The 13,122-nt window shown below is 46.4% G+C and overlaps 1 protein-coding gene across 1 annotated transcript in view; it reads left to right on the top strand.

Moving 5' to 3' along the window:
* The window catches only part of nisch (nischarin), a 59,970-nt gene that overhangs the window by 34,302 nt on the left and 12,546 nt on the right, over positions 1 to 13,122 (top strand). The window contains exons 16-18 of the mRNA XM_064967410.1: positions 239 to 1,795; positions 5,796 to 5,979; positions 9,769 to 9,919. Of these exons, the coding sequence (XP_064823482.1) occupies positions 239 to 1,795; positions 5,796 to 5,979; positions 9,769 to 9,919 (1,892 nt within the window). The remainder of the gene's footprint in view (positions 1 to 238; positions 1,796 to 5,795; positions 5,980 to 9,768; positions 9,920 to 13,122) is intronic.

The following is a 13,122-nucleotide window of genomic DNA, read 5'->3' as shown; positions in this document are numbered from 1 at the left end:
CTGTGACATGAGGTATCCACCAGTCATATTACTGTGTCAGTGCTGTTTTTAGTAGAAATTAATCACTTTTTAAAATGTATTTATGATTTATTTATACACAGCATTCCAGTCTAAACCATATATATTCCCCTCTTTCACCTTCTGCTGTTATTGTTCTACTACAGTTTTATCATGAGTTATTCTAGATGTTGATGATGATGATGAAGATCTAACCAGGTGTGTATTTCCTGTGTCCCAGCTGCTGCTGCTATGTGCAGGACAGAGAGGAGCGATACACATGGAGCAACACTAACCTGAGGACCCCTGTGCTCCCCCTCCACCTCCCCTCCACCTCCTCCTGTCCGTCCTTCACCTCTCTGCTGTCTGCCCGCATCACCAGAGCCCTGGGAGAGGAGAACAGGAGGCCCAGCAGACTCCGAGATCTCCCCGGCCAGGAAGAGACTGATCTGGGCAGCCCCAGCCCCAGCCCCTCTGGAGATGGATACTTTGAGATGGGTCTGGGGGAGGGAAAGGAGAGGGAGGGAGAGGAGGAGGGGTCCCTGACTGACCCGGTAGAGGGAGAGAACCAGGCCCCAGAGACAGAGGTGTTACATGTGACCAAAGTCATGTGGTGCCACTGCATCAGGGTTGATGATGTGGTGGAGCAGAGGTCGGTGTGTGTGGTGCTAACAAATAGTCTACTGGGGCTGTTCCACTGTCCTCGTTACGCCTCCACAGCCCCAACCCATCAACCCCAGAGCCAGCCTCACGACCTTGGCTCAGTCACATTTCAGACCCAGGACGTAACCCTGGAAACTCTAGTAGATAACCTGGAGCCAGACCTCGTCCTTCCCTATGACCAGCTAGACTCTCTCCTCTTCTACATCCCAGACACTTGCCTTTCCCTGAGGGTGAGGTCCTCTGATGTCCACTGGTACCTCTTCTCAGACCCCAAGGGTTTAAAAGAGACCCACTCCCTGCTCTGCTCCCTGGCCCAGCTCCCCTCCTCCCCGTCAGGAGGACCCTCCACCCCACAGCAGCTCCTCCACCTGCTCTTCACCTCCTGGGAGATGGAAGAGAACCAGAGCTGTGTGAAAGGAGGTTATGCGGCACATCTAGTGGAGACTGCCATGTTGTCGTCCCAGACCAGCCAGCGGACAACCTCCTCAACAAACCCAACTCTCACTCCAACGAAGACCTCTACTAACCCAGATACCTTCACCCTCCGAACTCTAACCAATCCCCTTCTCTCTGACATCCTATCCCACGTAGTTCCAGGAGGGGACAGAGACTCCTCCTGCTGTGTCCCCTGTGTCTTGTTCTTGACCCAGCGCCATCTCTGTGTGCTGAAGGTGGACTTCAAAGCTCTGGCCCGAGGAACCACCGTAGATGAACCGTCAGACGACCACAACCAGAGGCTCCGCTCCTGCTCCAGGCTCAGCCGCATCCCCCTGGCCTCCGTGCTGCCCCACCCAAGGCCGAGTGCCCAGTATGGGGCTGGTGCTGGGTCTATCCCTGCCTACTCTCCCAGCTGCCCTTTGACCTGGCACCACCGCTCCCCCAGAGACGGCCGTGTCATGGAGCTCCTAGTGGGACAGGAGAGGGTCACGGCGGTGTTCCCGTTGCCTCACGACAGGCTCCGTTTCCAGAAACAGTTCACCCTGCTGCGCTCCAGCCTCAGGGACATCAAGACTGTGGCTTTCCTGCAGGGTGGGAACGAACATAGCCACAGTGACGGGGACAGTCCCAGGACGATAAATCTCTACACGTCCACTCCCAATGAGACCAAGAGCACGGACAGACTGCAGGTTAACAGGTAGATACGGACAGACAGACTGCAGGTTAACAGGTAGATACGGACAGACAGACTGCAGGTTAACAGGTAGATACGGACAGACAGACTGCAGGTTAACAGGTAGATACAGACAGACTGCAGGTTAACAGGTAGATACGGACGGACAGACTGCAGGTTAACAGGTAGATACGGACGGACAGACTGCAGGTTAACAGGTAGATACGGACAGACAGACTGCAGGTTAACGGGTAGATACGCACAGACAGACTGCAGGTTAACAGGTAGATACGGACAGACAGACTGCAGGTTAACAGGTAGATACGGACAGACAGACTGCAGGTTAACAGGTAGATACGGACAGACAGACTGCAGGTTAACAGGTAGATACGGACAGACAGACTGCAGGTTAACGGGTAGATACGGACAGACAGACTGCAGGTTAACAGGTAGATACGGACAGACAGACTGCAGGTTAACAGGTAGATACGGACAGACAGACTGCAGGTTAACAGGTAGATACAGACAGACTGCAGGTTAACAGGTAGATACGGACAGACAGACTGCAGGTTAACAGGTAGATACGCACAGACAGACTGCAGGTTAACAGGTAGATACGGACAGACAGACTGCAGGTTAACAGGTAGATACGGACAGACAGACTGCAGGTTAACAGGTAGATACGGACAGACAGACAGACTGCAGGTTAACAGGTAGATACGGACAGACAGACTGCAGGTTAACAGGTAGATACGGACAGACAGACTGCAGGTTAACAGGTAGATACGGACAGACAGACTGCAGGTTAACAGGTAGATACGGACAGACAGACAGACTGCAGGTTAACAGGTAGATACGGACAGACAGACTGCAGGTTAACAGGTAGATACGCACAGACAGACTGCAGGTTAACAGGTAGATACGCACAGACAGACTGCAGGTTAACAGGTAGATACGCACAGACAGACTGCAGGTTAACAGGTAGATACGCACAGACAGACTGCAGGTTAACAGGTAGATACGGACAGACAGACTGCAGGTTAACAGGTAGATACGGACAGACAGACTGCAGGTTAACAGGTAGATGCGCACAGACAGACTGCAGGTTAACAGGTAGATACGGACAGACAGACTGCAGGTAACAGGTAGATACGGACAGACAGACTGCAGGTTAACAGGTAGATACGGACAGACAGACTGCAGGTTAACAGGTAGATGCGCACAGACAGACTGCAGGTTAACAGGTAGATACGGACAGACAGACTGCAGGTTAACGGATAGATACGGACAGACAGACTGCAGGTAACAGGTAGATACGCACAGACAGACTGCAGGTTAACAGGTAGATACGGACAGACAGACTGCAGGTAACAGGTAGATACGGACAGACAGACTGCAGGTTAACAGGTAGATACAGACAGACAGACTGCAGGTTAACAGGTAGATACGGACAGACAGACTGCAGGTAACAGGTAGATACGCACAGACAGACTGCAGGTTAACAGGTAGATACGGACAGACAGACAGACTGCAGGTAGATACGGACAGACAGACTGCAGGTTAACAGGTAGATACGGACAGACAGACTGCAGGTTAACAGGTAGATACGCACAGACAGACTGCAGGTTAACAGGTAGATACGGACAGACAGACTGCAGGTTAACAGGTAGATACGCACAGACAGACTGCAGGTTAACAGGTAGATACGCACAGACAGACTGCAGGTTAACAGGTAGATACGGACAGACAGACTGCAGGTTAACAGGTAGATACGGACAGACAGACTGCAGGTTAACAGGTAGATACGGACAGACAGACTGCAGGTTAACGGGTAGATACGGACAGACAGACTGCAGGTTAACAGGTAGATACGGACAGACAGACTGCAGGTTAACAGGTAGATACGGACAGACAGACTGCAGGTTAACAGGTAGATACAGACAGACAGACAGACTGCAGGTTAACAGGTAGATACGCACAGACAGACTGCAGGTTAACAGGTAGATACGGACAGACAGACTGCAGGTTAACAGGTAGATACAGACAGACAGACAGACTGCAGGTTAACAGGTAGATACGCACAGACAGACTACAGGTTAACAGGTAGATACGGACAGACAGACTGCAGGTTAACAGGTAGATACGGACAGACAGACTGCAGGTTAACAGGTAGATACGGACAGACAGACTGCAGGTAACAGGTAGATACGGACAGACAGACTGCAGGTAACAGGTAGATACGCACAGACAGACTGCAGGTTAACAGGTAGATACGGACAGACAGACTGCAGGTTAACAGGTAGATACGGACAGACAGACTGCAGGTTAACAGGTAGATACGGACAGACAGACTGCAGGTTAACAGGTAGATACGGACAGACAGACTGCAGGTTAACAGGTAGATACGGACAGACAGACTGCAGGTTAACAGGTAGATACGGACAGACAGACTGCAGGTTAACGGGTAGATACGGACAGACAGACTGCAGGTTAACAGGTAGATACAGACAGACAGACTGCAGGTTAACAGGTAGATACGGACAGACTGCAGGTTAACAGGTAGATACGGACAGACAGACTGCAGGTTAACAGGTAGATACGGACAGACAGACTGCAGGTTAACAGGTAGATACGGACAGACAGACTACAGGTTAACAGGTAGATACGGACAGACAGACTGCAGGTTAACAGGTAGATACGGACAGACAGACTGCAGGTTAACAGGTAGATACGGACAGACAGACTGCAGGTTAACAGGTAGATACGGACAGACAGACTGCAGGTTAACAGGTAGATACGGACAGACTGCAGGTTAACAGGTAGATACGGACAGACAGACTGCAGGTTAACAGGTAGATACGGACAGACAGACTGCAGGTTAACAGGTAGATACGGACAGACAGACTGCAGGTTAACAGGTAGATACAGACAGACAGACTGCAGGTTAACAGGTAGATACGGACAGACTGCAGGTTAACAGGTAGATACGGACAGACAGACTGCAGGTTAACAGGTAGATACGGACAGACAGACTGCAGGTTAACAGGTAGATACGGACAGACAGACTGCAGGTTAACGGGTAGATACGGACAGACAGACTGCAGGTTAACGGGTAGATACGGACAGACAGACTGCAGGTTAACAGGTAGATACGGACAGACAGACTGCAGGTTAACAGGTAGATACGGACAGACAGACTGCAGGTAACAGGTAGATACGGACAGACAGACTGCAGGTTAACAGGTAGATACGGACAGACAGACTGCAGGTAACAGGTAGATACGGACAGACAGACTGCAGGTTAACAGGTAGATACGGACAGACAGACTGCAGGTAACAGGTAGATACGGACAGACAGACTGCAGGTTAACAGGTAGATACGGACAGACAGACTGCAGGTAACAGGTAGATACGGACAGACAGACTGCAGGTTAACAGGTAGATACGGACAGACAGACTGCAGGTTAACAGGTAGATACGGACAAACAGACTGCAGGTTAACAGGTAGATACGGACAGACAGACTGCAGGTTAACGGGTAGATACGCACAGACAGACTGCAGGTTAACGGGTAGATACGCACAGACAGACTGCAGGTTAACGGGTAGATACGGACAGACAGACTGCAGGTTAACGGGTAGATACGGACAGACAGACTGCAGGTTAACGGGTAGATACGGACAGACAGACTGCAGGTTAACAGGTAGATACGGACAGACAGACTGCAGGTTAACAGGTAGATACGGACAGACAGACTGCAGGTTAACAGGTAGATACGGACAGACAGACTGCAGGTTAACGGGTAGATACGGACACATTGTCTCATTACTGAAGGATGGGCCGGGCCGTCCGCTGTCTTATTTTATTTTTTTGTCAAATAGAAATGTAGCTAAATTTAAATGTTTAGTGAATATAAAAATGTATTCTATAGCTTACAGTTAGCTATCAAGATCGAGGTTCTTCCATTTTTCATGACATATTGTTTCTCTCTCTCTCTCTCTCTCTCTCTCTCTCTCCCCATCTAGCCCTCGAGGTGCTCAGCGTCCTCGGCCATCCCTGTCCCTGTCCTACCCAACAGACATCCTGGTGGAGAAGCTGACCGGAGACAATCAGGTCCCATCCCACCTGACCCTGTCCCCAGCCCTGTCCCTCGTCTCTGGGCTTAGGGGACACCAGCTGCTGGGGTTCTTCCACACAAACATTGCAGAGGTAGAGGGAGAGAGATATGCGCGCACGCACGCACGCACAGACAGACAGACAGACAGACAGACAGACAGACAGACAGACAGACAGACAGACAGACAGACACGCACGCACACAGGCACGCACACAGACACACGCACGCACACACACACACAGACAGACACGCACACAGGCACGCACGCATGCACACAGACACGCACGCACGCACACAGACACGCACGCACACAGACACGCACGCACACAGACACGCACGCACACAGACACGCACACACAGACACGCACACACAGACACACGCACACAGACACACGCACGCACACAGACACACACACACACACACGCAGGAGCAAAAGATTGGTTGCCGGAGAATGTGACTGGTAAGATTTAAATTTACCAGATGTTTTAGGAATGCACCGGACCCATATCCTATTACGGCGTCCTCCCACGGTGCTCAGAATGACACACATCACATTTAGATTAGTTATGGTAAATCATATTAACAGAAAAGTATTTAGCCTGTAAAGCTCTTATACTTTTATTGAAAAGCAAAACATTGTCCGTTGTGTCTTCATCCCTACTACAAATAATCAATTTATATAATTTACATTTTTTTTTTTTAAACTAAATATTCAGGCTTGAAGAACAAGTAATAAAACACAACTTCAAAATATAGTATTTTTATCATCTAATTTGGAAACGATTTCTCCTATTGGCTTATTTGTATGAGCTGTGCACGAAAGAGGTGTGTCCATGTGTGCCGAACCGCGCATCTGGAGCGAGTGACTGTTAACGAGCCTCGCTGACTGTGTGATGGGTCGTAAAAAATCATCAACTCGTCTGTCCTCAGGACTGGATATTTATTAAAGGGCAATTCTGTCACTTTTCAACCTCATGATCTTCAGCACCAAACCCGTGTCTGTATACAGTGCATGCGGACAGTATTCAGACCCCTTGACTTTTTCCACATTTTGTTACAGTACAGCCTTATTCTAAAATGTATTAAATTAAAAAAAATTCTTCATCAATCTACACACAATACCCCATAGTGACAAAGCGAAAACAGTTTATTTTTTGCAAATGTATAAAAAATAACAAACGAATAGATTATTTACATAAGTATTCAGACCCTTTTGCTATGAGACTCGAAATTGATCTCAGGTGCATACTGTTTCCATTGATCATCCCTGAGATGTTTCTACAACTTGGTTGGAATCCACCTGTGGTAAATTCAATTGATGGGACATGATTTGGAAAGGCACACACCTGTCTATATAAGGTCCCACAGTTGACAGTGCATGTCAGAGCAAAAACCAAGCCATGAGGTTGAAGGAATTTTCCGTAGAGCTTGTAGCGTCATACCCAAGAAGTTTCAAGGCTGTAATCGTTGCCAAAGGTGCTTCAACAAAGTACTGAGTAAAGAGTCTGAATATTTTAATTTATTTTTTATACATTTGAAAAAATTCTAAACTGTTTTTACTTTGTCATTATGGGGTATTGTGATGTCATTATGGGGTATTGTGATGTCGTTATGGGGTATTGTGATGTCGTTATGGGATATTGTGATGTCGTTATGGGGTATTGTGTAGATTGAGGATGAGAAAAAAAACAATTGCATCCATTTTAGAATACGTCTGTAACGTAACAAAATGTGGAAAAAGTTAAGGGGTCTGAATACTTTCCGAATGCCCTGTATGTGAAAACAATTTCTACGATCTGGTTAAAAAGAGAAGAAATGTCCTAAAAATGCTTCTCTGTGACATCACAGGGTACGATTTGAAGTTTAAAAAAAACCATTGACTTTCAAAACCTGCAACGAGTTTCTTGCTCCCCACGTCTCTGTGAATTTCATAGTGTTTTACAATCACTGTTTTTAAAATGTCTTACCTTTTGATGATGTCATCGCGTAGAACTTTTGAACGTTTTTTTTCTTCTCTTTTCTACAAAACTTTGAAATGTGCTATTTTCCACCTATGTTGACACTGGTATTGTGCTGGAGATCATGAACATGAGGTTAAAAAAATGGAGGAGTTGCCCTTTTTTAAATGATTCACATTTGTGCCTCATCCTCCTATTAGGCTACTAAATGCGTTGGAGGTCGGTTGTACAGTGATAGAATACTATGGCAGGGGGCTAGGTAAACTCTAGGTTTCTTTCATACGCTTTTCTCAGCTGTACATTTCTTTTGAGTTCTCATTCAAAAAATGTTTTTACCTTGGTGGTGTTTGCACAATTCCACTTCTTGTGGGCTGAAATATTTGTCATTCAAAATAAAGCTGTGATGTGAGAATAGCCAAGCCTTACACTGTGACTTTCATCATTATTTTATTCCCCCCCTTTTTTGTTTTTAAAGCTGCAACTTTAGGACATCAAACATGTTATTATTATAATATTTTGGTTATACTCCTTTATAACTTTAACTCATTTGAATACTTTTGTGATATTTCAATTAGGATTAGTCTAGGCTTTTTCCCATTATTGGTTCGCAATGGTAAGGAGGGGTTTTTCCTTTTTTCAGTAACACACCTATCCAATCAGAGGAGGTAGGAAGTATATGTTCCTTTGAAGATGGAATACATTGGCTGGTATTTCCAACATTTAATAAAAAGCATTATTTTTCCATGTGATTTTTTCTTTTCTTTTTTTTCTTCTCCTGGACAATTTGGTCGGCAACAAAAAAAATAAAAAATTCAGCTTTTCATAAAAAAATGTTGGCAGCCAAAAGCCGTTAATTTCCAGCTAACTGAAACCTTGACACACATTCATCAACAACAATTGACTTACTGCCTGTGATGATTAAAGAGGATGATTTGTGCCTGTGATGTCTGAGATGTTTAAAGGGGATGGCGTGTGCCTGTGATGTCTGAGATGTTTAAAGGGGATGGCGTGTGCCTGTGGTGTCTGAGATGTTTAAAGGGGATGGCGTGTGCCTGTGGTGTCTGAGATGTTTAAAGGGGATGGCGTGTGCCTGTGGTGTCTGAGATGTTTAAAGGGGATGGCGTGTGCCTGTGATGTTTTAAAGGGGATGGCGTCTGCCTGTTGTGTCTGAGATGTTTAAAGGGGATGGCGTGTGCCTGTGGTGTCTGAGATGTTTAAAGGGGATGGCGTGTGCCTGTGGTGTCTGAGATGTTTAAAGGGGATGGCGTGTGCCTGTGATGTTTAAAGGGGATGGCGTGTGCCTGTGATGTTTTAAAGGGGATGGCGTGTGCCTGTGATGTTTTAAAGGGGATGGCGTGTGCCTGTGGTGCCTGTGATGTCTAAAGGGGATGGCGTGTGCCTGTGATGTTTTAAAGGGGATGGCGTGTGCCTGTGATGTTTTAAAGGGGATGGCGTGTGCCTGTGATGTTTTAAAGGGGATGGCGTGTGCCTGTGATGTTTTAAAGGGGATGGCGTGTGCCTGTGATGTTTTAAAGGGGATGGCGGGTGCCTGTGATGTTTTAAAGGGGATGGCGTGTGCCTGTGATGTCTGAGATGTCTAAAGGGGATGGCGTGTGCCTGTGATGTTTTAAAGGGGATGGCGTGTGCCTGTGATGTTTTAAAGGGGATGGCGTGTGCCTGTGATGTTTTAAAGGGGATGGCGTGTGCCTGTGATGTCTGAGATGTCTAAAGGGGATGGCGTGTGCCTGTGATGTTTTAAAGGGGATGGCGTCTGCCTGTTGTGCCTGTGATGTCTAAAGGGGATGGCGTGTGCCTGTGATGTTTTAAAGGGGATGGCGTGTGCCTGTGATGTTTTAAAGGGGATGGCGTGTGCCTGTGATGTCTGAGATGTCTAAAGGGGATGATCTGTGTGTTTTGACCAGGAAGAGAAGGAAGAGCTGCATCACATCCTGTGGTCATCGGTGGTTTTTTATAAGTCACCTGACGTCGAGGCCACTTCCTGTATCATGCTCTCTACCAAAGCCCTCTACTTCCTGCTGGATGACTCCGCCTCCACTCTCAATGACCAATCACGTAAGACAAACACACACACACACACACACACTGCACGGTAGCTAAGCTCAGTGACCAGACACATTAGGAAAAATATCAATCACAGTTGAAAAGAGCTGCATGAGTTTGAGGGAGTCTGTCTGAGTGAGTGAGTGAGTGAGTGAGTGAGTGAGTGAGTGAGTGAGTGAGTGAGTGAGTGAGTGAGTGAGTGAGTGAGTGAGTATGTTTACATGCACACCAGTAACTCTGAATATAACTGATTATGGTAGTAGGCTGAGTATGGCGTTAGTCATGTAAACGCCTTAAAATTGTAGTAATGTGTGTTGTCTTTATCCTTCAGTTCTGTGGTAATGTGTGCTGTCTTTATACTGTGGGTCTGTAGTAATGAGTGCTGTCTTTATACTGTGGGTCTGTCGTAATGAGTGCTGTCTTTATACTGTGGGTCTGTAGTAATGAGTGCTGTCTTTATACTGTGGGTCTGTCGTAATGAGTGCTGTCTTTATACTGTGGGTCTGTAGTAATGAGTGCTGTCTTTATACTGTGGGTCTGTAGTAATGAGTGCTGTCTTTATACTGTGGGTCTGTAGTAATGAGTGCTGTCTTTATACTGTGGGTCTGTCGTAATGAGTGCTGTCTTTATACTGTGGGTCTGTCGTAATGAGTGCTGTCTTTATACTGTGGGTCTGTAGTAATGAGTGCTGTCTTTATACTGTGGGTCTGTAGTAATGAGTGCTGTCTTCAGTACTGTGGGTCTGTCGTAATGAGTGCTGTCTTTATACTGTGGGTCTGTAGTAATGAGTGCTGTCTTTATACTGTGGGTCTGTAGTAATGTCTGCTGTCTTTGTCCTTCAGTACTGTAGGTCTGTAGTAATGAGTGCTGTCTTTATACTGTGGGTCTGTCGTAATGAGTGCTGTCTTTATACTGTGGGTCTGTCGTAATGAGTGCTGTCTTTATACTGTGGGTCTGTAGTAATGAGTGCTGTCTTCAGTACTGTGGGTCTGTAGTAATGAGTGCTGTCTTTATACTGTGGGTCTGTAGTAATGAGTGCTTTCTTCAGTACTGTGGGTCTGTAGTAATGAGTGCTGTCTTTATACTGTGGGTCTGTAGTAATGAGTGCTGTCTTTATACTGTGGGTCTGTCGTAATGAGTGCTGTCTTTATACTGTGGGTCTGTCGTAATGAGTGCTGTCTTTATACTGTGGGTCTGTCGTAATGAGTGCTGTCTTTATACTGTATGTCTGTAGTAATGAGTGCTGTCTTTATACTGTGGGTCTGTCGTAATGAGTGCTGTCTTTATACTGTGGGTCTGTCGTAATGAGTGCTGTCTTTATACTGTGGGTCTGTCGTAATGAGTGCTGTCTTTATACTGTGGGTCTGTCGTAATGAGTGCTGTCTTCAGTACTGTGGGTCTGTAGTAATGTCTGCTGTCTTTGTCCTTCAGTACTGTAGGTCTGTAGTAATGAGTGCTGTCTTTATACTGTGGGTCTGTCGTAATGAGTGCTGTCTTTATACTGTGGGTCTGTCGTAACGAGTGCTGTCTTTATACTGTGGGTCTGTCGTAATGAGTGCTGTCTTTATACTGTGGGTCTGTAGTAATGAGTGCTGTCTTTATACTGTGGGTCTGTCGTAATGAGTGCTGTCTTTATACTGTGGGTCTGTCGTAATGAGTGCTGTCTTCAGTACTGTGGGTCTGTCGTAATGAGTGCTGTCTTCAGTACTGTGGGTCTGTAGTAATGTCTGCTGTCTTTGTCCTTCAGTACTGTAGGTCTGTAGTAATGAGTGCTGTCTTTATACTGTGGGTCTGTCGTAATGAGTGCTGTCTTTATACTGTGGGTCTGTCGTAACGAGTGCTGTCTTTATACTGTGGGTCTGTCGTAATGAGTGCTGTCTTTATACTGTGGGTCTGTAGTAATGAGTGCTGTCTTTATACTGTGGGTCTGTCGTAATGAGTGCTGTCTTCAGTACTGTGGGTCTGTCGTAATGAGTGCTGTCTTCAGTACTGTGGGTCTGTCGTAATGAGTGCTGTCTTTATACTGTGGGTCTGTAGTAATGAGTGCTGTCTTTATACTGTGGGTTTGTCGTAATGAGTGCTGTCTTTATACTGTGGGTCTGTAGTAATGAGTGCTGTCTTTATACTGTGGGTCTGTCGTAATGAGTGCTGTCTTTATACTGTGGGTCTGTCGTAATGAGTGCTGTCTTTATACTGTGGGTCTGTAGTAATGAGTGCTGTCTTCAGTACTGTGGGTCTGTAGTAATGAGTGCTGTCTTTATACTGTGGGTCTGTAGTAATGAGTGCTTTCTTCAGTACTGTGGGTCTGTAGTAATGAGTGCTGTCTTTATACTGTGGGTCTGTAGTAATGAGTGCTGTCTTTATACTGTGGGTCTGTAGTAATGAGTGCTGTCTTTATACTGTGGGTCTGTCGTAATGAGTGCTGTCTTTATACTGTGGGTCTGTCGTAACGAGTGCTGTCTTTATACTGTGGGTCTGTAGTAATGAGTGCTGTCTTTATACTGTGGGTCTGTCGTAATGAGTGCTGTCTTTATACTGTGGGTCTGTCGTAATGAGTGCTGTCTTCAGTACTGTGGGTCTGTCGTAATGAGTGCTGTCTTCAGTACTGTGGGTCTGTAGTAATGTCTGCTGTCTTTGTCCTTCAGTACTGTAGGTCTGTAGTAATGAGTGCTGTCTTTATACTGTGGGTCTGTCGTAATGAGTGCTGTCTTTATACTGTGGGTCTGTCGTAATGAGTGCTGTCTTTATACTGTGGGTCTGTCGTAATGAGTGCTGTCTTTATACTGTGGGTCTGTAGTAATGAGTGCTGTCTTTATACTGTGGGTCTGTCGTAATGAGTGCTGTCTTCAGTACTGTGGGTCTGTCGTAATGAGTGCTGTCTTTATACTGTGGGTCTGTCGTAATGAGTGCTGTCTTCAGTACTGTGGGTCTGTCGTAATGAGTGCTGTCTTTATACTGTGGGTCTGTAGTAATGAGTGCTGTCTTTATACTGTGGGTTTGTCGTAATGAGTGCTGTCTTTATACTGTGGGTCTGTAGTAATGAGTGCTGTCTTTATACTGTGGGTCTGTCGTAATGAGTGCTGTCTTTATACTGTGGGTCTGTCGTAATGAGTGCTGTCTTTATACTGTGGGTCTGTCGTAATGAGTGCTGTCTTTATACTGTGGGTCTGTCGTAATGAGTGCTTTCTTCAGTACTGTGGGTCTGTAGTAATGAG

This window comes from Oncorhynchus masou, chromosome 6 (genome assembly GCF_036934945.1).
Source record: "Oncorhynchus masou masou isolate Uvic2021 chromosome 6, UVic_Omas_1.1, whole genome shotgun sequence".
Classification (NCBI taxonomy): Eukaryota; Metazoa; Chordata; class Actinopteri; order Salmoniformes; family Salmonidae; genus Oncorhynchus; species Oncorhynchus masou.
This window is presented reverse-complemented; position numbering and strand designations above follow the sequence as displayed.